General features: G+C 46.0%; 1 protein-coding gene across 4 annotated transcripts in view; it reads right to left on the bottom strand.

Annotated features, from left to right (window-relative positions):
• The window catches only part of SGPL1 (sphingosine-1-phosphate lyase 1), a 32,328-nt gene extending 25,250 nt beyond the window's left edge, over positions 1 to 7,078 (bottom strand). For 2 of the 4 annotated variants that reach the window (XM_040607122.1, XM_040607123.1), the window contains exon 1: positions 15 to 2,982. Coding sequence is in view for 1 of the 4 variants with exons in the window: in XM_040607120.1 (XP_040463054.1) it covers positions 6,965 to 6,967 (3 nt within the window). In the remaining 3 variants the exon portion in view is untranslated. Of the gene's footprint in view, positions 1 to 14; positions 2,983 to 6,964 lie in introns of those variants that run through there. The other 2 variants (XM_040607121.1, XM_040607120.1) reach the window with 2 other exon arrangements.
• Positions 7,079 to 26,755: the final 19,677 nt, after the last annotated feature.

Below are 26,755 nucleotides of genomic sequence, written 5' to 3'. Positions count from 1 at the left end.
AAGGGAAGACCTACCTTTTTCAATTAACCAGAGGTGGTACTTAAGTTTCATCAAGTTTGCACAATCTTCTCTGAAAAACCCTGGGAGGGAGTGTCTAACCAACAATGATGACTGTGGTTCACTGCCTAGAACAAATGACAGGATATCACTCAATTTTGAACTGCACTTAAAGGATGGAAACAGAGTCACTAATGTGGTGTCTCATTAGCTGTTTTCAGCTGATGGCAAGAAAATGCTGCAGCACCGAATATAAAGTGGGCTGTGCTTCTTTCTCCTGAAGATGGACAATACTGTAAAGCTATAAGCTCAACATCGAAACAGAACATGATCTTCTAGACATAAGTCACTTAAGTCAACGGCCAAGTTAAAATAAAATAAATAAATCTGCCAAGAGATTGATCTCATTCTTGGAGAAAGCTCTGGACAGAAGACCCTAGTCAACTGCACATTTAGTTGTCAAATCACAGCCTCCTCACTGAAACCACTGTGTTCTGCAGCACATCAGCTCTCCACTGGGACGGGAGGAAAAATATGTCAGCTTTTCTAGACTTAACCAATACCAGTGGCAAGTCTTGCAACCTATCACAAGATAAGAAAGCCCACCAGAAAGGCCCAACTGTCTACTCTTTTCCAAGAGCCCATCAAAGCAGTGCTCTAGTCCACAGACTGTCAGAGTCAGGCTGCTCAACTCTGAACTGCCGTAATCCCAAGCAAAGCGCAGATGGGACTTCTGAAATGCATGACACCACAGTAACCCCAGCATGCTGCTGCACAGAAGTATCTTCTCAGCCACATTACAAGCAAAAAAGGCTCAGGTGCATAACAAAGACATCACGGATGAATGAGCACATCCACCTTTCTGCTGTACTTGTGGTAAGGTAACAAGGCACTGTGCCTCCGCTCACTTTTCTATTCCTGAGATACAAGACAAAATATTTTACCTTAAGTTAAGTCCAAGCTAGAAGTATGCACACCAGCATACATGGTAACTCAATGGTATGTCCAAGTTTTGAATAAATAAGATAAGATTTTCATTATCTTAACTCTAAGCCACTGAAGAATTTCTTTCCCTTTCTTGCTTCAACAATCTGACATCACTCCACAAAGAATACAGTTCAACAGGATGAAGTTTTCTCTCTGTTTCTCATTTTCTCCTTCTTACTTCCATACTTACAAGAGGTTGGAGGATGAGACTGATTAATTTAGGAGGATACCAAAAAGAGAGATTTAAAAAAAAACAGTGAAAATTGGCATGGAAGAGGAATTAGCAATGAAACAACTGCTCAGCTCCCTAGCTAACTACGCATTCAGTGTTTTTGAAGTGCCTCTTTGCCCCAAAGCATCCAGCAAGATACAAGGGACCTCTACCCTCTGAATTACTGACTTAATCCTACAGAAACTAGAGGGCATTTAGAAAGTTGCATTTGAATGTACTCTGGTTTTATTACCCAACAACATGTGATTGCAGCCTCACTGCTGCAGCCCTACACTGCTTCCTTATTTCACAGGGAGGGGAGAAGGGGTAATAAATATCCCATGTTCAGCCAAGCCATGTGAATCTCTTCCCCTACTGCCCTGGAGAAGCTGCTCCTAACAGAGTAAAAAACAGGTGGGGGTGGGTTTTTTTCTAATCAACCTCAGCCAAAAGAAATGCACATCACATGCAGTAAGAAGAGATGCACTTCCAGCTTTGCAGGATTATAGCATTCATTCACTCCTGCTATTACTGCTTCCCCAGCTGGGCTAAAGACAACAAGCTGACCTGATTTTAAGCCTTATCTACAGGACAGAATTTCATGCAAGACAATAACCTGCTTATTTGTGAAGGCATCAAAAAAATAAAGGTTTCCTTTCCCATTACAGGAGAGTAGATAAGCTGGTTTTATTTCCTTAAGAGAACCTTCTACGCACAAAAGCTTCAAAAGACATAGGATTATTTTAGAAGGAGTTTAAAAGCCCGACTTATGAGTGCACTAAAAAGCATGGGGGAAAAAAATCTCCACTGGAGGATTTGGTTTTAATTCTCAGAGCATTAAGACAGACCCAGGTATCAGACAAAATACTAATTGCTATCATTAGGACTTGCAGTGTTCATTTGTACTGATATTAATGCACCCAGCAACCCAAGCAGTTTACATATTGAATTTTTAGCTCCACAGATTAGGAATACATCCTTAGTACTTTATTTCCAAAAGCCATTAGCTAGCTGAGCTCCTTCCAGGGATAGCACTTAAGCCACTACAAAAGAGGACAAATTAACTGCAGTAATGCTCTCCTGTCCCAGATGATAGAAAAGAGGGGGGGAAAAATGTCAGAACTAAAGAGAGCACACTTTGCAGTTTTGCCAGAACAGTATTTCCTCGGCTGTGAGTTTTAGGACTCAAAATAAGCTTAAAAAAATAAAAATAAAAAGAGACAGAGAAACAGGCAGTAAACTGAAGGACCTCACACTATTGTTATAAGCGCCTCCCGTTTCTGACACTGTAAAGTGGAAGCACCGTTAAAAGTTTACCTGTGGAAAAAGTAGAAAAAATGTTTTATCAGCAGAATCTTTCTCCCCCCAGGAGAGTATTCAAAGTGGGCCACAGAATAAAAGTAGCTTTTAAAGGCAAGTTTATTTTAAGCAATAACATGAATCTTAAGCTCACTGTGTGAGTAGGAGCTGCTAAGACCAAACCACATCCTCAGCTTTCACCTGAGGCCACACATTTTCTCAAACCAGGGACCCTGTGACACCTTGCCATGCCCAAACCTTAACATCTGCGTTTGCCATTTGTCTTCCTCACTTAACAGAGCCAGTGAACGAGGCAGTGTCATGCAACCTGGCACGCAGAAAATCAAGGCAGAGAGATCACTCACAGCAACTGCATGAGCTAGGTCAACTCTGATTACGGCAACATGAACAATACAGGTATTACCGCTGTAATTAAGGCCTGTGCCCTATGTAACAAGTTTTTCCCAGGAGAATGCTTCCTGATTAAAAATAAACCACACAAAACCAGCAACGACACAGCAGCTTCATTTATTTATTCAGCTCCTAAGAAGGAGGAAGACTTCAATTAGCCATGCCTTAGCTAACACTTTGTTGCCTGTACATGCTCTGGCCACAAAAGGCATGTCTGCCCAGCATAACTGGCCTAGGTGCAGGTAAGTACTGGACTTGCAAGCTGCCAGCCAGCTAGCTTCTTACTGGAGAGCCAGGGAATGGGACTGAGCAATGTCACTTCAGCCTCGAAGGGTACCAGTTGCTGCATGTGCCGGCAGTGTTTTGATTTGCACTTCAGTAGTGAAATCTGCTCCTCTGTCCATCCCTCCCTACCAGCCCCAGTGTGACAAATATCTTTACATAAGCACCGGGCAGAGAGTATTTGTTAGTCACCTCCTAATTATAGCTCAGGGTTTGGCCTGCATGCTGCCCCTTCACCAAAGGATGTGGGCACAGAGCGATGCCATACACAGGATCTTTCAGAAATCAAGTCAGGAACCTTTAGATGTATGGGCTAAACTACATGAAAGAAAAAAAAATCCAGGTCATGCTCATCTTACCACAGCTTCCTGGCACCACCAGTTTCTTCTGCATTCATTTATTTCCACCAATGCCATAATGAAACTTTTTCTTTTGTTTGTTTTCAGAGCAATGGCAATTTTTTTTGGCCATATACAGTGGTTGCTAAATTAATGTATACATACTATCCCACCAGCCCTGAGAGTTCAAGGGGAGTGGCTAGACAATGGCTAATTATAGCTTCAGCACAAAAACAAACAAGGGAGCAACTCACAGTTAACAGCATCAGCATCCCAGATTCCACTGCAGAGAAGGTAGGTAAAACTACCAAAACAAGATGGAGAAAGGCCGATTTGAGGCTCAAAAAATGTGCAGTTTTACAACAGCCTGAATGAAACCAAATCAGGCACGACTGCAGATTTCATTTAACCCAAAACATGCACAAGATATTTCTACCTATTGTTCACTTTGCTCACTACAACAAACCAATTTATAAAGCAAAATTTCTGGAAACATCTAGGCATGCTCCAGGTAGCACAGATCTCAAATCTCCTCAGAGACAGGGTTCAGTCAACCGATGTCCTACATGAACCTGTTACGGAACTTTATGGGTCACCGGCTCCAAGAAGGTCCAGTTTTCGCAAGGAATCGCCCTCTCTCAGCATCCGCAATAATTAGGATTAAAAAAAGTGCTCAGTTCCCTGTGTGCTGGGACTCATCTGGACACATTTGTTCATTCTTCCACTCAGAATCCTCACAGATGCAAATCACACAGTCCTTTCTGCATGCCTTCTGGGGAACAAAATGGGTATTTATTTGAAACATTTTGCTAGTAGCTCAGTGCCATGCAGAGGTACGTGCAGCATTAGGAGATAAAGTCTTGGTTCGAGCTGTCTGAAAGCAGACTATAGCATAGCAATTATTCTGGGAATGGGCATCCACGAACAAAGGCAGCATCAAGACCTGGCACAGCTTTCTAGCAGAGTTATGCAAGCCTCTTGACAAAGCCCCTAGTATCAGCACAAACTGAATGCCACTATTATACATTAATGACTCTGTTCTTGGGCAACTTTGACCACAGTGCAGCATCCTCGAAGACTATCTTATCAACACCAACGCACAAAACCCTTTGGCCCTTCTGATACCTAGTCACATGCCCTTCCCCATACGTGGCACAGATGGATCTTGATAAGCTTTGAGTGTCAAAGGAAACAGAAACACACAGAACATAAGGGCTTTCAAGTGACTTTTACCTGGAAATTTCTGAGACACACAAATCTTTCCTAAAAAGGAAAATGGTATCACAATCACTACAGCCCACTGCAAAGACACCAACGCACCTGCTACTACAACATCGATTGACAAAATCCAAATCTCAGTTATACATCCCACTCTAAGGACAGTACCAAAACGTACTTCAAAGCCCCTATGGCTCCACTAACCAGTAAAGGGCCATTTAGCCAGTACACAGAGATTTCAGTACTAAGTACTCCAGAAAAAAAGGCCTGCTGATTCTTGAAAGGGAATGTCTTCAACCACCTGGGACACAGGGAACAAAAGCCATAGTTCTGGTCAAAATGCATCACTCCATTTCCAAAAACCAGAGAGCATCAACGGATCAGGCCTTCTGAAACAACCCTCATTGCATGCCGGGGTCTGTGGTGGGGTGCACAAGATCGGATTGAAACTATGCCTTTTTATTGCCAGAACAGAGTGTTTGGCAGAAAAGATAAGCAGCACCTCAAAATCCATACTTACAGAAAATAGGCTATACTGAATCCCTTTTGCCAAGAGAGTCACAGCAAGGTTTTGTTTGCTGCCACACCAGTCAAACCACATGCACACAATAAATGCTGTGATTAGTTTTATCCTAACACCACCAAACCACAGATATATGCACTGAAGAAATCAAAGACAATGAGCCAGATGTCATCTCAGCAGACCTTCCCCTGCTCAGGTCAGCAATACATCTGTGACTTTAAAGGGTAGTGAGATGGTGGAAACCTCTTAGTACGCTAGAAGCACACAGTACATGAAAGAACCAGTTGGTTTTTTTTCATTTAGGTAGGAAAGTTTCTAGTCCCTCACAATCCCTTTGACTAAGGTCATGGGAAGGATCGCAGAGTAAAACCACAGTTTAGGAAAAATGCTGTCTATCAGTGTTCCTCCAGAAAAAGCTTCAGCCCCTGAGTATACAGCCAACTTCATTAGCTTTCCAGAACCTGAAACCCTGTGCAGTAGCTACTGTTTAGTCTAACAAACAAAACAGCACACCTGTGCAGGTCTTCCAGATGCAGTAAGCAGAACAGCAGTTTTCTCCACAAAGCCTTGGCACAGAGAGACTAAGGTGAGAACAGCCTGACCACACAGCATGCTCCCAGCAACCCCAGGCCAGTCTAGACCACACCGTGCAGAAAGTGCGCTATATTTACTCAGTTTCAAAAGAGCTAGCTTTTGGCAACTTGAAAGCAACAAGCCGTACAAGCTCTCGATGCTGTCCCAGGCTACACATGCCAACAGATGCAAGGCATGTGACGAGCTCTGCCTTTGTCCCCCATGTTGAGGTGGTGACACACTGGTTGGGCACAGCTCCACACCACAGTGGGAAGAGGAAGCAGCACTTGAGTGTTTGGGCATGGACAGCCGCTCCCCATGACCAAGTGGGAAAAGACAGTTGGCCAGAGATGATGCTATTTCGTCTACCACCCAGTAGCAGCCACAATTTCAAGGTACCTTTCAGCAGGGGGGAAAGCTAGCACTCTTTCCAGGTTTAAGGACTCAGAAAAATGCATGCCATACCACTGTGTGCCAAAGCCAGCTATATTTCAAGCAACGCCGGTTGCAACTGAAGAGTTTGTTTCTCTGCTCCTTCTAGCCCAAATTTAAAAATCATAAATAAGTAAACCAAGTGTTCATTAGCCATGTATCTTTCATCAGAACTCAGGCACCTTCACCAAAATCCAGACCAAGCAGGGGAAAAAAAAAAAAAAATCCCACCCCACCCCGCTGAAATAAACCCATAGAGCCTGCCGAAAACACCATTTCTAACCCTCCCTGCCCTGAAACGAGACACCTGTGGGGGACAAGGAAAGCACTGCATGGCTTGCAGGCCTGCAAGTGACGCACACACATACACAACCCCCCTCACAGTTTAGGGGTAACGCACGGGCCTCGCCCGGCCGCCGGGGGGGGGTGTCCGGGGGGGGGTGTCCGGCGGGAGGGGTCCGGCGGACCCCTCCCGCCGGACACCCCCCCCCGGACACCCCTCCCCGGCGGCCGAGCTCGGCCAGGTGGCCCCTGAGAGGCGACCGAGAGCCCCCGGCCCACACCCGCCCTCCGCCGGACAAGGCCCCGGCCTCACCGCCTCAGAGCCGGGCCAGCGCAGGCCGCGCCGGGGGACACCCTTATCCTTCACCCCACCGTGCGCCGGCCGGCTGAGGGACCCACCACCCCGCTCACCATCGCTGCTGCTACCGCCGCCACCACCTCCTCCTCCTTCTCCTCCTCCTTCTCCTCAGCCTCGCAGGGTCCCGGCGCGGCCCCGCTCTTCCCCGCCCCGACACCGAGATTGCCCGGCGCCTCCCCGCCGCGCCCTCACGGCAGCGCCGCCTGCTGGGCGGCTTCCCGCCACTGCCGCCCGCCCTTGCGCGCCGCTCCGCGCTTTGGGCGGGAACGCAAGGGCGAGCGGCGGGCGGCAGTGGCGGGAAAACGCTCCCTCCGCGTTTAAGGGCTGCAAAATCGGCGCTGCAGCACCCGCGGAACGCTGCCTTTTGGTTAAAAGCCTCCCAAAAAAAAAAGAGGGGGTTTATAAACCACCCTCGCCCCCTGCTTGGTGTTGGCACCCCAGATCTGAGGAGCTGCTTCCGCACGCCACGGTGGAAACTTCCACGGAGAGAGGAGCACCTGACAACGGCAGTTGGGAGGGTTGAGGAGCAAGCAGCTCCCTGAGCTCAGAGTCCTAATTAGCAAAGCAGGAGGAGGCCCCTTGGATTCAGGAGGTCTGCATTAACAGAGTCATCTTTGTGCACCGAGAATACTGGGTTAGTGCAAGATCAGCTGAGGCTGATGACATTTTATTCAGAGGCCATGCCAGTATACTTCCAATTGCTCTTAACCCCTGTCACTGGATCTATGACACATTTGTAAGCGGCACAGCATTCCTGCGTTTTCTGGGAAGAAAGTTTTCTGTGCAAGTTATAAGACAAGAGCTACTGGTCAAACAGAGCATTAAACCCTTCTGGGTGGATCAGGTGTGACCCCGTGTCAAACACCACAAGCAGGGTATGGTTTGGGACCAGCCTCCCACAAGCACAGCTTTATTAATTTAGGTACCCGGGGTAAACACCACCTGGCAAACATCCAAAGGATATTTAAGTTGTGGGAAGCAACGTTGAGGAGCAGTCATGTTACAGAGTAGTTCCAGCTAGAAGGGAACCTGCAGATCAGTCTAGTCCAACTGCCTGACCACTTCAGGGCTGACCAAAAGTTAAAGCATGTTATTGAGAGCATTCATCCAAATGCCTCTTGAACACTGACAGGCTTGGATCATCAACCACCCTTCTAGGAAGCCTTTCCAGGTGTTTGACCATCCTCTCAATGAAGAAATACTTCCTAATGTCAAGGCTGAACCTTCCCTGATGCAACCTTGAACTATCCCTACACAGAACATCACATCACTGGATCCCAGGGAGAAGAGATCAGCACCTCCTTCTCCACTTCCCCTCCTCAGGAAGCTGCAGAGAGCAATGGGATCACCCCTCCTTTTCTTCAAACTAGACAAACCCACAGTCCTTAGTTGCTCTTCATAGGATGCTTCCAGTTAGGTAGCATCTAATTTGCAAAGAGGGAGGTAGCCAAGGGATGTTTCACAGCACTAGGAAACATGCCCCAAGTGGGGGACAGGAGCGGGGGGCGGGGGTAGGGCTGTCTCTGCAGAACGAAAGGCAACCTGGAAAGAGAGAGAGATGGACAATAGCAAAAAGAAAGGGAAATCATATTACAAAGCCAACCATAACCTGGGCCACATCAAAAGCAGCGTGGCCAGCAGGTCCATGGAGGCGATTCTCCCCCTCTGCTCCGCTCTGGTGAGACCCCACCTGGGGTACCGAGTCCAGCTCCGGGCCCCCAGCACAAGGAGGACACAGACCCATAGGAGCGAGTCCAGAGGAGGCTGTGAAGATGATCAGGGGGCTGGAGGAGTTTGGGTTGTTCAAGCCCGGAGAAGAGAAGGTGCCAGGGACACCTTACAGCGACCTTTCAGTATTTAAAGGGGGCTTATAAGAAAGATGGGGACAGACTTTTTAGCAGGGCCTGTAGCAACAGGACAAGGGGTAACGGTTTTGAACTGAAAGAGGGTAGAGTTAGATGAGTTAGTAGGAAGGAATTCTGTACTGTGAAGGTGGTGAGGCACTGGCACAGGTTGCCCAGAGAAGCTGTGGATGCCCCATCCCTGGAAGCGTTCAAGGCCAGGCTGGATGGGGCTTTGAGCAACCTGGTCTAGTGGGAGGTGTCCCTGCCCATGGCAGGGAGGTTGGAACTAGATGATCTTTAAGGTCCCTTCCAACCCAAACCATGCTATGGTTCTATGATAAACATTTAAAGTAAGTAGTTCCTTGTGCAGTGACAGCAGAGCAGCCTAGTCTCAGGTAGGGTTGTGTTTTGAGGGCAAACACACAAGTGGATGCTCTGGTCGCCAGTAAGTGGTGTGAACTCGACAAATAACATAGTGGCATTTGGCTTGTTTCCAGCCCAAAAATTAATGTGTGGAGCAACTGCAGTTCAGTGTGTCACAGGGTGACGCCTCTGCCACTGGCGTGGTGTGTTAGCTTGAGCAACTGCCCCTCTTCTTGAAGATGGCAGCAGGAGCAAGTGCTCATCTTCACCCAGGCCTACACAGAAGCTCTCGGAGAGCAGCGTCTGAAGCCCATGCTCAACCAGTTTTTAGATAACCACTGGCAGCTTTGCCAGAGTTGAATCAAAACCAGCAGTTGTTTGATGCCCCATGTATCCATGATAAAGCATTTGAGGTGCACCTTTTGTTGCAAGCTTCCAAACCTACTAAGACATTAGGTTTGTTAAAAGTAAAACTGAAGATTTCTGGTTAGTCACTCCAGAACACATCTTGGCTTTAAAAAAATGTATAAATCTGTACATTCTTTTGCACAGATGTAGGTGTGGCTTTTTAAACATTTGCATTTAACCTCCCATGCTTTTGTTTTTGCAATGTTTTGAAATGGGTATGCAAGTATCAGCTCTTGGCATTTGTAGTTAGCACAAATATTTAACTCTGTGCAGCATTACAAGTGCTAACTGTTTTTGTCAGCTGTCACCATGCCATCCAAGCTGTCTCCTCACAGAAGATGGCATCTTACATAAGTCAGCAGACCATACTTTCATCTCAAAAAAAAAAAACAACTGCCCTCTTGGGTTTGTTTTTAGAAGTATTCCTAGATATCAGATGTTCTTTTTAGCAGAAAAGGGAACAAACAGATCTTTTACTAACCCCCTATCAGTCTCACAAAGTAGGTCTTCTTCCCATGCACTTGCCAAGCAAGAAAGCATCTATTTGAGACAACCCCGAACAAGCTGTGTTTTCTGATTGAAACAACCTCTGCAACAAGCACTGAGGCCCCCAAACTTCTAGAAAAATGTTGCTATTTGGAAAATATCTTTATAAAAAAAACAAACACGTACATCCAAGTAACATCTTGCTCTCAAGGGGATAAGAGGAAATCTTATTTGTTCCTTCAGCCCTGAAAAAATCCTCTTAGGATGCGTCATTGCAAGCCTTGGTGGTGTGTGCTTTACATACACCTTCACATAATGCCAAGAAACAGAGAGCTTGATTCATTTAATATGGGTAAAAACACAGGTGGAAAGAAGTACTATATCTCACTATAAATATATAAACTGGGGGAGGAAGAGACACACTGGGGAGGGAGAGGAGCCATTTGGGTGAGAGGACAATGGTGGCATGAGAACAAACGGATGCAGGCTGGCCCTGAACCCATTTAGCCCAAGAACTGCAAGAGGGTTTGTAGCCATGGGAGTGCTGAGGCTCTGCAACAGCCTTTACATCAAAGTAGTAACAACTTGCAAGTCTCAAAAACCAGAGCCACTTCTCCAGTGCACATTACAACAAAGGACCATGGCTTCTTCACAGCTTTACATCTGAGTTTAAGACCCTATCTTGAAACTGGAAGACTTACTCCATGGTTATTAGGTTTTCTGTATTTGTTTAAAGGGTTTCCATTTCTCTCTGCTCCATCACACAGCTGAGCTCCTCCACAGCCCAGGCAGAAATGGCTTTTGCCACTTTCAGATGAAAAAAAAAAAAAAAAACCAAACAAAAAAACAGAAAGTACCTCTGCTTCTCCTTGCTGGTGCTGGGGTTGGTGTTGTGGCTGTGCCAAAGCAGCTGCTCTCACAGAAAAAAGAGAGTTGCCTTTCCCAACAGCAGCCAGCCATCACCTGAGCTTCCGGCCCAGCTCTCCATCCATCTCTGCTGCTGCTGGCCCCAAGAAGAGCTGCCAGGGGGAGCCTGGGGCCAAGGAGCAGGACAGCCAGGCTCGAGCTGACCTAGAGCCTGGTGTAGAATAAGGCCAAGAGGTTAGGTTTGCTGGAGGATGATCACTCTTAGCACTCGCTGCCTCCTAGCAATGCCAAGATCTCTCCCACAGAGCTTCCATCTGAACACCTCCACTCTGCTAACGAGAATGCCTGCCAGCATTGCTCATGCTGCCACAGAGCTCTTGCACCCTCCTTTAAAGGCTGTCTTGGGAAAGGGGCTGGAGAGAGAGAACCAAAGGAGTCATGGTTTACCCAATGAGGCGCTCTCTGCCAGCAGGACTGTTAGCATTACACTGTGTGTGGGCATTACAGGTTACATATCTCAGGGAACAAGCGTCATTGAGATCAATCCAGCAGGACTAATCAGTTCAAAGGCTGATGCAAAAGTCAAGTCTGAAGTGGTAGAGTAAGAAAAAACAGAGTGCTTTGATTGCTTTCCACAAAGTAATGAGAAGAGAGGATTATAACAACGTTCTGAAAGGAACAAACCTCTCTTTCTTCCTTGGGCCCTGGCTCTGCCTGCTCACTCCTGCAAGCAAGCAGCAACCGGCTGGGGGGGGGAAAAGAAGCTGCAGTGGAGCAGTGCAAGCACACACCTCTCTGTCCAGGTGTCAGCAGCACCCTGGCTGCAACACACGTTGGTGAGACACCTGCACAAGGTGGAGAGGAAAGCATAGATTTAAATATTTCTGGTGATAATTTTAAAGGGATATTGCATTCTTGATGTAGTTTAAGGTAGTAACAGATCTACCTATTCAACCCCATTTTGCTTAGATCTGGCAGTCCTGAAGAGGAGGTATGGGGTAACCTTTAAAAGACAGGGAGAAGCAATGGGATTTGATGTAGATTTAAGGGTCTTTATGTACATCTATCAGGGGGCTTCTTTTAGAGACCAAGTTACTTTCTCTGATTCCGTAAGACTTACAATCATTCATATTTGCCATTTACAAGCAGTTTAACATCACCTACCTAAGCACATCACCAACACCACATTAAGAAACAAACCAGTAGGTAAGCCATTAGCAAGCCTCCAGCTGTAACTGTCAGACATAAAGGAAGGTACAGCAAGCTGTGCTCCTACAAGAAGCATTGCTCCCCACTTCAGCAGCAGGCAGGAATTACAATCTCTGCTCCAGCCAGCCATGGCTTGTAGGAGATGGAGATAAGCAGCACATTGGCTTCCCAGAACAGACCACGACAAGTACACATTGTGTCTCAACCCAGACTCATTTCCTTTCCATACATTCCCTCCTGACTGATTAAAGACCACAGTATGTGGTGCTGGGAAGCTGGTAGCAGCTGCCAACCACACCAAGAAGCTGTCAGGTCAGCAGATATGGACCTCCAAGGGTTCCTCCACCCCACCACACTGGTAAACCCTCTCTGCTGCACAGCCAGGAATACAGAACATGCAGCTGAGGAGCCCACACAGCTCCAGGGCCCAGCCCTGCCAAAAGGGTTGTAAGTGCATGTGAGGATCTGAAGTTCACAGCTGCACAGCAGGAGTGTGGAGCTGCTGTTTTGTTTGATTTCAAGAAGACATGCTTCTGAAGCATAAAAGCAGGGTCAACAAAATTGAAGTTGCATGTGTTTCCTGCTAATGCTGTTCTAGCTAAGGCTTGAATTGTAATAGAAATAGTCCACTGACCAGTTATACTTGCTTGTTTAGAGGATGTGAAAGGCCCAAGGTACCATTTGTACTGGCTTCCCCCATCCTTTTCTCTGCTTAACCAAAGAACAGGGGCAATATCACACTGTACATCCACAAAAGCATCCATAACTAGTACAGTGCTGATGCAGTCTGTAAGTAGTTCATTAGCTAAGCAAGTAATCTCAAAAACCTGGTGATATAGTTAGTGGAATCATTTTAAGAAAAGAATCTGCTATTTAGGAACAGAAAATAGAACCAGTAAAACTATGTAAATTTAGTGTTCCCCACAAGCAGTTTGTGAGGATCAAGACCCACATTTCCATCCAAACATCCGTGATGACACAACACAGCCCAAATCACACTTCCCCTGTCATTTAGTCTGCGGTGTTAGTGTGTTGTGTACAGATCTTGGGGGAGCAGAGGACAAGAGATCTGATGGTAAAGAGGAACATTGTCCTCCCCTTTTCCCTTCCACCACTCCATGACTCACATCAGGCAGATGGCCACAACACGTGCAAGACCATAAAGATCAGCCGAACAGCTGCTGGTGCACAACCCATCACATCAGATCCCAATTCATGCACCCGTTGCTCAGCTTTTACAAACAAACATAATCCTGATTTTGCAAAGTGCGAGCATGATCTGTTTTAGCATGACGTGCTCCGATCTGACTGCTCACATCCCTATTACACAGGACACTTGTAACTCAACTACAAGATGCTGTTATAAGGACAGCCCAGATCTAGGCTGGTTACAGCCTCAGATTGCCTCAGGGAAAACTGCATCAGTGCCCTTGTAAGATTTGTTTGCCATGTTGCTTGCCACGTCGATATGCACATGGGTGTGATGCGTTGCAGAGACTGAGCTGCGTGCAGTATATCCAGCCTGACTGCTCCATGAAAATGTGGTTACTTAGACCTTTGTCAACAGGAGCTTTCTTCCCCCAGCTTACCCTGAAGGCCTACAGAGGCAAGTCTGGTCCTGAGCAGATGCTCTAAGCCTCAACTCAAAGTACAGCACAAACAAACAAAATTTACAATGTATAAAATTAAACACATTAATACACCTTTGAGGGACATGGACTGGAAGAAAACTCATACCAATCAGAAGAACAGACTTTTAGAAAGCAATATAAAAATAAACAAGCTCAAAGGGCCCTTACGATGAAAGCCTGACATGAGTTTACATAAAAAAAACATTATGTCTGGTTAACCTGGAATTTTCCAGTTGATTTGACTTATAACTAAGCAGATCGAGAACAGTAGCTATTTTCTACACGAGCAAAGTTCTTTTCCTGTAATCACTATTGATGCACTTTTATATTGTGCACATATGGGCTCAGTTCCTGAAGCAACTGTACAGTATTCTTATTTGGCAGGCAGCGTAGGTTCTTATCTTATAGAAAATTACACTGAAATTGGTGGAATTAAAAGAAATCCCATTTCTTTTCCTGTTTCCAAGTTGTTCAGGAGAGAAGCTACTCAAAGTGATGAAATACAAGCACTTGGAAATAAATATTTATGTTATTCATTTTGTGTATCTATTAAGAAATACAAAGCTCTTTTTTTTGTAAACCCTACAGAAAAAGTTTAAAGAACTCTAAAGAACAGTGTAATGTATTTTCAACATTTTCCTCCCTAGGAACTTAGGAAATTACTTAGCTTCATGACTGCAGCACAAGATTGGGAAATGGCAGATCAGTCTAAGAGCGGCAAGTCTCGAGAAGAAAAATAGATACAGGGATTATCATTTTGCCTTTTCTGTCTGGTTTTACAGTCCTACATGTAGCTCCCCAAAATAAATTCTTGTTACCTTTCTAGAAAGAAAGGGAAAAGCCTATCAAGTCCAGAGCAATTAGCATTAGACACCATCTGCCACAAGCTGAAAACAGGAAATGTTCAACTTCTTGAATAATCTAAAACGCTGAGCAGCAGTTTGCAACATCTACGATTTCTAGCCAGCCTGAGGCTTTCTTGCAAACGCTGACCCCAGCACTCCCAGACCAGGCATTGCTGATAATGTTTATGGCAAGAATACTTTAGGCTTTCCTTTCCAGGGGATGTTCCTGCTGAAGGACATCAAGCCCACTCCTGCCCCAGTTAGCGCTCAGAGAGGAGTAATTTAAGGGTCAGCTGGGAGGTGACACCAGACTACAGACATGTCCTAGTGCCATCCTCTGGTCCTCCCCAGCCTGTCCCTCCTGTTGCCACTACTGCTGTGGGATTCTGCCCTCCTTCCTGCCCTGGTTTCATGTCCGCTTTTGAATCCCTCTGATCTCTATAGATAGGTCTGACAATTACCCTGCTCAAGACACACATTTCTTTCCAAAGGCACTAGATTTTTTTTAAATATCAGTGGCATAAAAGAGTGAGATGGACCAGATGGCATCAACATCAGCACTATCTTCCTAGTGCATTCGCATGCATATGACTTTGCCATCAAGCCCCATCTCTACTGCCCCAAGACATGCACTGATAGGTACCAAAAAAATTAAAGGTCATATTGCTGCCAGGAGGCAGGCCCTGGCATTCTCATATGTCCTTCGATAGCACATTGCTGCCCTCTCTGTTGAGGATGCTCTGGGTGCAGGAAGCTGAAAGAGTCCTCATCCAAAGCAGAGGAGTTGTTTGTTTGCATATTTACTTTATTAGTGTCACCCTTTCAAGGCAGCAACAGGGCCTGAAACATCCACAGAACCAAAAAGGCACCTGGGAACTTCACCCAACAAAACCTCACTTCTCCTCCCATGGCTCCCTTGCTGGTCCTCAGGTGTGGAGCAGGTGATGGGTACACAGGAACCAGCAGAGTTCAGGTTTTGGTACTGGACTTTCTTCCACAGCTGTAAGAGTTCAGAGGTCTGGGTTAAGTCATCTTTGAGATGCTTTCCAGCACTATGCCCTTAAAACAGCTTAGGGAATCATCCCACATTCTTGTTCAATTGCATAGCACAGCCTACAAGCAAAGGCACATCAGACAAGGTTTGGATGAGATCCCTACACTTTCAGCTGTCTTTTAACAGTTGGTGCTTGCACAAGCACTCTGAGAGCATTTGACCACCCTAAGCGCAAGGATCCAGCCCAGTCTGGAGCAATTTCATGAACTGCCGCATCCTGCAGCACACTGGCTTTGGTCAGCCATCCAAGCAGCATACTAGCATCACTCTAGAAAATTTTGGCGCTTTTTTCCCCCCCCTCAAGGTTACATTGGCTGATTTCTTGAGAGTTACAAAATAAACTTTAAAAGTAAACCAGACTTGTAAAACCAAAAAGATGACAATTCTCAGCATAACAGCAATTTTACCATTGGACTGAATTAGCCCAGTAGATGTTTAAATACTTGGATACAAACTTCCTACTACTCCCTCGGCAGAGTAAGTTCAGTCCAAGCTGGAAAGCACTGCAAGCTGTTACCAGGCAATTAGACCACAACTGAGGCAGCTCCCAACACCTACCCAGCAGCAGCTATTTGAATTCAGAGAAAATCCTTCTTGTCGAGGACTAGGTAGAGGCACTGCTCCCTGCCAGGGACACCTTTCCAACTGGATTTGGATTACTGCAACAAGTACCTCGCAGTCCTGGCTTCAGAGTGGCTGTAACAATATTTGCAATTTCAACTTGTTCTTTCAGTGTTGCAATTGTTTTCCCACTGATTTCTTCAGAGCTGCTTGTCAGTAAAAAACTTTCTAGCCTCACCCTGGAGGCAGAGGAGAAAGAAACAATTACCTTTCCCTTTAACACAGAAACCCCAGCATTTTGCAAGGCAAGCAAGCAGAAATTAAAAGTCATGGGCTTTAACCAAATAGGGCCAAAATTCTCTCAAATGTCATGTATGTGCCAAAGAATTTCCGTATTTGTTTCTTTGCTATCACATGCTGACACCAAACATATTTGGCAACAAGGAAATACAATACTGAGTATCCCATACCTCCCAGCAGATTGAGCCTCAGCATGGTAAAAACCCCCAAAAAGCCAATTAGAAGATGGGTACCTGGAAGTCAGCTAACAGCCCCATACTTGTAACAGTAATCCCCATCGTGGAAAACTGTATTCTATCATCATCTGCATGTACTCACACGTATCAGTTTATTATCTCCGAGCTTCACAAGGGACCCGTTCCTGGAACACAGCTACAGCTGCAACCACTATATTTGGTGCACAGACATGCCATAGAACTTACGGTCCCCTTCCAAATTCTAATGACAGCAAACTACTCACAACAGCCCCATGGTGGAAATTACCCTGAGAAGACTGTATAATTGCTCCTCATTATCTGTGTGGCACAGAAACCACAGCTGGATTTATCCCACTTCACTGAAGTGCCTGGGATAGGAGCAGTATTGTCGGCAGTTGATGGAGAAGATTCTGCAGCAGGATTTTCCTGACCATGAGAGGGCTGCTTTGCCTGCAGAGATGCCCCTCTCCTGCTCACAACGGAGCAGCTCAGAGGTGATCAAGCTTCTGAGCATTTTAATTTAAGCCCCGGAAGCAATGGAGGAGGAACTGCTGCCTGCATTATGCCTTACAGTTCTGCTAAGAAGGCATCCAAACCCCATGTGCTCAGCAAATAGGGATGCAAACCCAAAAATCCATCTCCGCATCCCTCTGCAATCCTTTAAGAAGTTCCTCTAGTCTGATAAACTACAACCTCCCATTTGCAGCAAGTCCACACAGGTGAAAAACCATGTACTTGCAGTTCCTCTGCATTAGCCTCATCCCACCTCCAGCAGCCCCTAGGCAGACTGTAGGCAAGAGTGCCCAACACGGTGAGCTTCCCCGTTTCTTGCCACATTTTCAAGGCTATACAAAAGCATTTCGAGGTCTATTGTCTTTTAATGCAGAACAGTGTTTCCACACCGGTCCTGATTATCCTTTACTCATTTGCAAATGCACTTCTAGTCACACCATAGCAGGTGTATTGACCCAAGGGCACCATTCAGTTCACAGCTCATGCACCTGGGAGATCTACCACCTTGACTGGTGTTTACACCACAATTTCAGGAAGGTGCAAGACTTCATCTACTAAACAGAGAATACCCAATTCCGGGAGAGCATACCTGGAAAGACCCCCTGAAGGAATGTGTCTCTCCCTCTTTTGACCGTAGAGGGAGCTGAGTATCCAGTGTTAACCTCTAAAACACTCAAGCTCCAAATCCCAACATACAGCCCAGAAATTAAATTGGCCCCACTCCCCAGCGCAATGCCCAGACCTCACAAGTAGAGGAAGAAGGCAATACAGAATAAATAATTAATGCTCTTGGATACCGTTTCCCCCCCAAACTACAGGGGATCACGAAGGAGAAAACACTTCCTTAAATATGATTGATTGCTCTTGCTGGCACAACAAGAGAAGGAGAAATCAGACAGGCATATTCTCCATCGCTCCACCGGGGCTTTGTCAAACACCATAGCTCCTGCATTTCAATGAATGATAAATCACTTTTAAGAAGTGACTTTTATGTCAATGAGCATGTTATTATTGATTACTCTAATCTGGCACTGGAAAACAGTCTTCACACCCTACTGTTCTTTAAATCGCCCAAAGAGTTTAGAAGTTGCTGTCTAACAAGCTCCTAAGTCGTATCTTCCTTGTCAATCTTATCAACCCCTTGTTTAATTGTAAAAATGTAAATAAAACGCAGCAAGTATTGGCCTAATGCCTCACAACTCACATATCTCTTCCAAAGAGGGAAACAAGATTCTTCAGCTGCACTTGAGGCTTGTCAAGCATCATTTAAATTCTAAGCAAGTTCTGGCTCCCTCAGCTCCTTCCAACAGTAGGGTGCAGCAGAGGTTTGATGGGTAACCAGACACACGTCAGAGTCAGGAAAAGCCTCCATGATTTCTCATGTTTGAGGAATATCAGTTGAAATACCAGTGCAAAGAGCAAGACCCCCAGGGACCACCCATGCCTTTGTTCTCCATCCTCACTATACAAGACACTGATGCTCTGGGTGGCAGCAGAGATTAGGAGCGACTGGAAGATGATCCCATCATTGGCTTTTTGGGACACTTTAGTGTTTGTTAGTGGAGCCTGCATTCTTACCAAGTCAGCTTTGATTACCCTGGTAAATAAAATATCTTGCTTTCAACATCAGGATGCTCAGCAATGTACTCTTATACCCAGCACCAAGGGGAGCCTGGTAGTTACATCCCAGCATGTCAAGAAAGACATTGTTGATGGTACCATGCACACTGAAAAAACTAATGGCCAAGTAGGACTTGAATGCATACTGACATGAAGCTTTCCATGTTTTCTGGACACTCCTACTTCTTCAAGCCAAATGTCAGCATATTCTCCTTAGGTCTCAGGGACTAGATGCCATGAAATGACTCTCAGCATTTGCTCACAAAGCAGAGAAGCTCCCAGTAGGTTTCACTGAAGAGCAATCTGCTCCTGTGACATCCGAGTAAGGAGTGACCACCCACTCCCAGAGCTGGAAAGGTACACAATATTCTAAAGATTTTCTAAAACACATTGCTGTGTCATAAAAAAAAAATGTCTTTTGGACAGAATGGTCTCTTGACTTTCTGGAAACTTGATCATTTCAAGGGACCTCAGTTCAGGAAAACATCTGATGGCAAACATTATTCTTGTATGAAAGCACATGAATGAAGAAAACTAGCTCCTGACATTGAACAGGGGAAAGAGCAGCCAGAATGTCAGTTTTTTTCTACGGAGTTTCTCCCAAGAAAAACTGTATTTTAAAGTTAATGTTGTGTATATATTTTTTTTAAAAAAAGAAAAAAGAAACTGTAAAATATCAATTACTATGCCAGTGATGCTCCAATCTATTTCTGTTTGGTTCTTTCACTTGAAGCACCTAAGAATATATATATATTTTTATTTTTTTTTACATTGAATTTAAGCAGAACCAGAAGTGATCTGACTGCAGGCTGGTGATCCTCCACTGCCTGACCTGCAATAAGGGAGCTCATCCTCTCTGCAGTTATATGGCTAGACCCAAAGTTCTGACCATGCTATTAGCTTTTTTAATTTATTTCTAAGAAAAACTGCTGGGGAGGACCATGCTTCAGGCACATCTGTAGAATTTCATGTGTAAAGCGCAGTAAGCTCAACTTGTGCCTTTTCCTCTATGTTGCTGGGTTTAGCTCAAACCAGACATTTCTTGAGAGGACTAGCCCTACACTGATCAAGGGACACAGTGGCCATCCACATCAGGTGCACAGCTTCTGTCCACACTTTCCAGTGCAGACCTATCCTAAATAGGCTGTTTTCCAAAGTAATTCAAGTGCCTTAATTTCACTGAATGCAAGTTACACAAAATGGCTTTTAAAGTATCCTAGCTTAATATGCTATATTTATAAACAACTACTGGGCAACACTTCCTCCCTCCTGTAGCTGTTATGCTTTGACCCTCAGAGAAAGGCATTAAAGAAGCATAGCAAAGATCTTCTTAAACAGCAACTTACTAAATCTAATCAATATTCTAATTCTAATCAATAGCACAGGCAAAGCCTGACTTAAAAACCTATCTTTAAACTAAATTAAAAAGCACATGCATTGCCAATTGACAAAATTAGAAAGGTTTCCCTAACACTTGTTGAGGTTACAAATTAATGAACCATGCAGAAAGGTAGAGCATGGGGGGCTGGGAGGGGGAAATGTATGCGCATTTGCATTGGTTTTTAACAAATATGGTCACGTCTCAAGGATTTGTAGAAAACATTACAGTCTTAAAGGAAAAGTTTCCTGAATCTTTTTCATTCTGGCAAGTGCTTTGCACTAGCCTAAGGAAGACCTCATCAGCACCAAAGTCCAAACCAAGAGCAGCAGAGGAAGATTAAAATAACTGCAAGGTCAGTTGCTTGAGCAAAGGAAGCATGATGGGTTCCTCAAAGCCAGACTTTTGTCCACAGCTCCTAGAAAGTAGAAAAGCAAGCATACCCCACAGCCTTAACTGGGGAACCAGACCCTCTGGTTCAGCTGGTTACCGAGGGTTTATAGAGAAAGAGCAGGGGTCTGCAAAGCAGGACCTGTGAGGTGTGAGACCAAGGAAATAGGGTGGCAGCTGAGGTATCTTTCAAATTCCTTTCATAAAGGAAAGAAACAACTTTCCATGTCAGCTGGGGCTAGGGTTAGAAGTAATAGGGTAAAATTGCAGCAAGATGAGACATCTTTATAGCAGTAAAGCGCTGGGATAAATTCACTATAGAAACGGAGAAACCTCTATCAGCAGAAGCTCTTTGCAAAGAGGTCAGACATTCATTCATCACAGTGCAGCCAGCCACAGGGAAAAGGGCCACGCAATCTCTTGAAGTCGATCCCTGCCCTATTTTCCTGCAATTGCACAAAATACCATTGTGCATTAACAGAGCAAAGTCTTTTCTTCAGCTTATCAGGTTTCAGGAGACCTCTGATTGAGATGTAAACCCAACTCCTACCATTCTGCTGTGCTTCAGGCTCTCCCCCCTGCCCAACCCCATCTATTGAGCCCCCCAAAGACCTAGCTATAGTAAGCAACCAACAACTCATAAGGGGCCAAGCTCGGGGGTTATTTCAGACACACACACACCCCGTTTCAGAGATAGGAGGGAGAAACAAGGAAGACAAAAAGGAGACAGGCTTTGCTGCTGCCCTGAGTAATGCAGCCTAGCAACCTCCACACAATAAAGCACAAAGCACTCAGACAGTGCCTTGCAAACAGGGGGCTTGCAAGACTCTGCACAGGGTTGGTAGAGAATAGCTCTTTTTGTATGTCTCATCACAGACCCATAACTTGTTTTGACTGCATTCCTCCACCCAGGTAGCACAATAAGTCTTTTTTCTTGGGAGCAATTGCGAAAAAATAGGCTGAGAACACTTGTTGCCAGACCAGACTTAGGTGAACTATCTTAAGAAGGTCTGGTCCAAGACCAGACCTGTATAAAAAAGCAAGACAGTTTCACAAATAAAATAGCTCTAAACCTCTCAAAGCCAAGTATTTACCATTGTTACCTGACCACGTTTGAGGTTTTTTCACTTGTTTTTGAATATCGTTTTCTTTTTAGAAGGGTAACACCAGCACCAAGTCAGATACTTTCCTGCCCTTGCTCACAGGGCAGCCCATGGGTCACTTTGCAGGAGTATGTATCATCACCTAAGCAGTTTCTCCCTGTAGAAAAAAATTAATTTGCACAGTATTGCTCCTGTTACCTCATCCCGTTTATATGATAAAGCCTAGTGGCAGAGTCAGACCTCAGGTGCTCAACATACATGGCCCAACAAAAAACTATTAGGCAGTAAAGGGTTGCAGGGTACATCCCACCTACCTCAGAGACCTGTGCAAGGTGAAACAGGAGAAAGCAGCAGACACTTTGGGAATGATAACAGCTCCTTAGATGATCCATGACCCCAGACAACACAAGGGGGATGAGATAGGGTGACCCAGTACACACAGTGCATGCCCAAAAAGGCTCTGCCTAGAAGCATCTGAGGCTGAAGCCCCATAAAAGGCTCCTTCGGCACTCCCCAAAGCACCAAGGGCATAAAACAGCTTTGGGTCCACCCAAGAACAGCAGATATGAGACAGACAGAGCAGATACCAAGACTCCAGCACAGGCTGAAAAATCTATCTAACCTGGAGGCTGAGCTTAAATATGCTCCTGGGCCCATGGGTGTGGGTGGAGGCCTCAGGTGAGTCTCCCTAGAGCCAATATGGCCCATTAGGGCCTTCAGCTTTACACTGGACCCACTTGGCTCCATGGACCCTCCCAGCCAGTGTGTCCCATATGGCGTGGGCCTTACCTGCTCCTCCCTGTCTAATAGACATGGCAGTGAAGGCTCCATCTGTGTTAAAGAGCAGCATTTAGCAGGAGGAGAGTCTGCACAGGTTTATAAACACAAGAATTAGAAAAGCACTAAGGAAGCATCCACTAGGCACACCTGAAGGAGTGTTGCATGGCTGTATTTACCTCTAATCACTCTAATGAAGTACTGCACGCTTTTGGAGGAGAGCATCATAATCTGCTCCCAAGGAGCTCCAAGAGGCTGCAGAAGACACTCCTTCAAGCTTTCTCCATGATTTCCCATGAAGGAGTTGCCTCCATGGTCCTAGCTTAGAGAGGCAATAGCTTAGATGGGGAATGGACAGTTCAGCTTCTCCACCTGATACTCAAGCACTGGCCTTTAAAGAGTTGTTAGTGACATTTGCAGCATGGCAGCTCAGCTGCTGCATAAGCAAACAACCCATCAGTGGTCACCCTGTGGGAAAGCATGGACTTTACACTTGAAACATGTAGCTGTAAGACAAAATCAGAGGCTACCAGGTCACTTTCTCCACCTGGTAACTTCTTCTGCCTGTTTGAGCTGAAATGGCTCTGAACCACACAAAGACATTGTCAGATTTCAGATATGTCACTTGTGTCCACAGGGCAGTGGGGAGAGCATCTTAGGGAGGGCTCTTCTGGTGACAGGCAGCAGTACATCGCCTTCTGCTGGCAGCAGAGACCACGTAGTCACAGCTGAGACTCACTGTGTCACCTGCCTGTTTCCTAATCGAGTGCAATTACTATGGAAATTAAGCTAGACACACCACCATTAAATTTCATCATTGCCTTTAGCTTGGTTTGCTGCAAGAAACCTGATCAGAAGCACCTCAATTAAGTGGAGCAAGGTGGACCATCCATCAGAGAAGGTCCTGTCCTGCCTGCCCACTGCCTTGCTCCCCACACCAGACCGTTTTGTTGCAAGCCTGACTCCCCACCTAGGTCTTTCTGTAGCAAGGCAAGGGTTTGGTTTTACTCATCCATGGGAGGGAATCAAACAGAGCTTCACTGCCATCCCCAATTCTGGTGTGGGACCAGCTTGGGGGTGTGACAGCATGCAAAGACAGGAGGGTGAAAAACAAGAGGAGATCTCTCTGCTCAGGGCTTTTGAAGACTTTTGAGTGCCACCAGCACAACTATGCAGGAAGTGCTCAGACACTTTCAGTTTTTCTCTTTTGCCTTGGAGGGAAGAACTGGGGGACCTTGTTGGCAGTCAGTGCTTTCTCTACCACTGCAACAGCAAAAAAAGGGGGTGGCAAGGCAGGAAAAGATGCTGTGAGGGGCATGATGAGGGGCTTTGCAGCTGAACATTATTTAGAAAGGAAGAAAGAAACAGAGGATGCAACAAGGAGGAAAAATTTAATTAAATTCAGTCAGAGGCTGCTCCATCACTTTTCTCAGTCCTGGTTTTTTTGAGCGGTTTCAGAACCTCAAGGGTTGTTGGGAATCTCCTCCTGACAAGGGAAGTTTAAAAAAGCACCTCGCCCAGGATGAGAGGCACAGCCAGAGGAATCCTGCTCCCCAACACAAGTTTTGAGGTTTCCCATCCAAATTCTTGAGTCCATGCAATATGCATCCTTTATCATGTACAAACTTGTCTCTGGAACACTGGAAACCTCTTCCCTGTGGCACTGGAAGTCTGCCTTCATCACACAAAGCCAATGCCTCCAGCAACAAAAACAAAGGTGCTTGAGCCAAACCAAGAACTGGTTTGACACAGCTGTTTTCCCTGTTGTGAATCACGAGCCCAGTCCTGCCTCAGCACACAGCCGAGCTGACACAGTCCCAACTCCAGCACCCCAGAGAGCAGACCAGGTTTTATCAGTGGCTGCAGATGAAAGGCAAGGAGGACCACCGGAGAAAACCATGGGGGACCACAGGCCATGAAAAAGCTGATATGGGACAGCAGCGAAGGGACTTGAGAGAAGCTGGAAGGGGACACCTTTGAAATTAGGATCAAACCACGACACAATGCTTGTCAGAGGGCAAGCTGTCCTCTCCTTCCAGCAGCAAGAGTGAGTTTATGGTAAGGAAAAGAGATTGGAGTGCCTGGAAAAGAGCTGAAGCTGAGGTGGCTGTGTCAGAGAGGCAGACAGCAGGACCTGCTTTCACAAGCTTCTGGTCCATAGTAGAAAAGATGAATGGCACTGAATGGGAAATAAAGCCTCTATAGATTATTACAGCACATCATTTGTTGCCTTTAGCAGAGCTGAAGAATTTCACCTGGTTGTTCTTGCATTGCTGGTCTTCCAGCAAAGCTGTCCTGGCTTTGAGGTTACCAAGGGATGGAGCATCCCCCAATTCCCTCAGCAGTTTGCTCAGTGGTGAATCATCCTCACTGCTAAGGGGACCTGCTGTGGGGTGTCCTGGTTAGCAGCAGCCACAGTATCCCTTGGGAGAATGACTCTTCCCCTGCTCTGGGGGTGCAGCCAGCAACCTTTGCTCTTTGCCTTTGCTCTTTTCCACTGAGTCACCCTGTAAAGATTTACCCCTAGGGTCTGTTTTGCACTCTTCATTATCTCTTGCTTCCCTCTCTGGGCTGTCTGCATATTTTATTACTGGGGTTTTTTCTGCTTGCTTCCAGGTTTTTTCTAAAATCTCCTGAATAATAAGAGGCAGGAGAGGGTGCATAAAGATTATGTGCCAAAAATGAGAAGGGAAGATTCCCTTAGGGAGTCTTTCCTTCCACCCTCCCATCTGCCCCAGTGTGATCAGATACTGGAAACAGAGCTGGAAACTCCTCAGCTAGCCAAGAGCTGTGCTGTGAAAACCCTGAGATGGTGCAGCAATGTCCCCAGTTCAGAGCCCAGTACAGTAGCCTCCAAGCCTAGAGACTGGCCACTGGGTAAGGAGTGTTTGGGTCTTATTATTTCCACTAGACCTTTTTGATGAGAATCTGCACCCGAAAATCCCCTGAAAACCCCCATGGGTTGAGGCTTGCAGTTGATGGGCTTTGATGCAACAATCCCTTTTGCCTCCATTCTGCTTTCATCTAGGTAAGTTCAGCATCTGGGCAGATTGACCACCCTTTGCCAAAGTCCACCCTGACGTCACACCTCAGTGGCAAGATCACTGTGTGCCTCTGACCCTGGGGCACAGTGACCTGGTTACACTGACCGTCCCTGCTCTACTCTGCCAATAAGTTTCAGAGCTGCTGCATCAGGTCCTGCAGCCAGACTCCCCCATGGTGATTCCAGGACCAGGCTCAATATCCCAGTTCTGTCCATAGAGCTTGCCACCATGTCATTTCTAAGGGAATTAGCAGCACAGCGTCCAAATAAGAAAGTGAGAAGATGAAGACAGATCCTTGACCACACGCTAGCAGGTTGTGCCTGGATGGAAATGGGAGATCACATTTCCCCTGGGTGATAGGTGAGGGGCTGGAGGAACACCCAGGATTTCAGAAGCACTGTTTTTAGGACCATGCATCTGTCTGTAGGTTTGCAGAGTTTCATAAGGCATCTTTCCAAAAGCATGACAGCCCTAGATGGGTTTGGGAAGCACGCTGAGCAAATTGGAGGCCTTACAAAAGTTGGTTAAATTTGGAGTGGAAATAAAGTGAAGACCTAAAAGATAGGATCGGCTTGTGACACTGCTATCAAATCTTTTAATGCAACAGTGGAAACACACTTCCTTCTGCTTCCTCTTTGCCCTCTTCTTACTGAAAAGAGCATCAGTCAGGGCTTGTTGGAGACTGCAGCTGCCAGCCTCCAGCCTGACCCACAGGCGGTAGGGCAGAGACCAGGGAGCACAGGGGGTCTGGCCTCCCAGGATCAGCACAGAAGCAGGTCCAGGGAGTCGAGCAGGGGCCTTGGGAGACCATGCTCTGGGGCTTCCCCATGTACAGAGAAAAAACCAGCATGTGGGAGAAGATGCATCAGGATGCTGGTGAAATTAATTATGCACGAATACTTCCATTCCCCTTCTTTTGTTTCAGCTGTGGGATGGATTCAAAGCTCACTATGTTTATCCTGTCACTTGAGCAGAAGGTGGATGAAAGCACAGAGTATGCATAACTATGCAGTGATGCTGGGCAGCAGTGCTTTTCCCAAGACCCGCAGCCATGGTGTCCTATAGTCACTATGGAATGGACAAACACAGCAACACCGAGCAACAAGCAAAGCTATCTGCCCTTTATCTTCATGGCCAGCACCAGGAAGATGAAATGTCTGATTTTTTCTGCTTTAATCTTTCACAGATTCGCCCAGAGACAAAAGCAAGAATCGGGTCTAGAGGAAGAGAAACCAGGTGAAAACAGGCACTGGA

The sequence above is a fragment of the Falco naumanni genome, chromosome 9 (genome assembly GCF_017639655.2).
Source record: "Falco naumanni isolate bFalNau1 chromosome 9, bFalNau1.pat, whole genome shotgun sequence".
Classification (NCBI taxonomy): domain Eukaryota; kingdom Metazoa; phylum Chordata; class Aves; order Falconiformes; family Falconidae; genus Falco; species Falco naumanni.
This window is presented reverse-complemented; position numbering and strand designations above follow the sequence as displayed.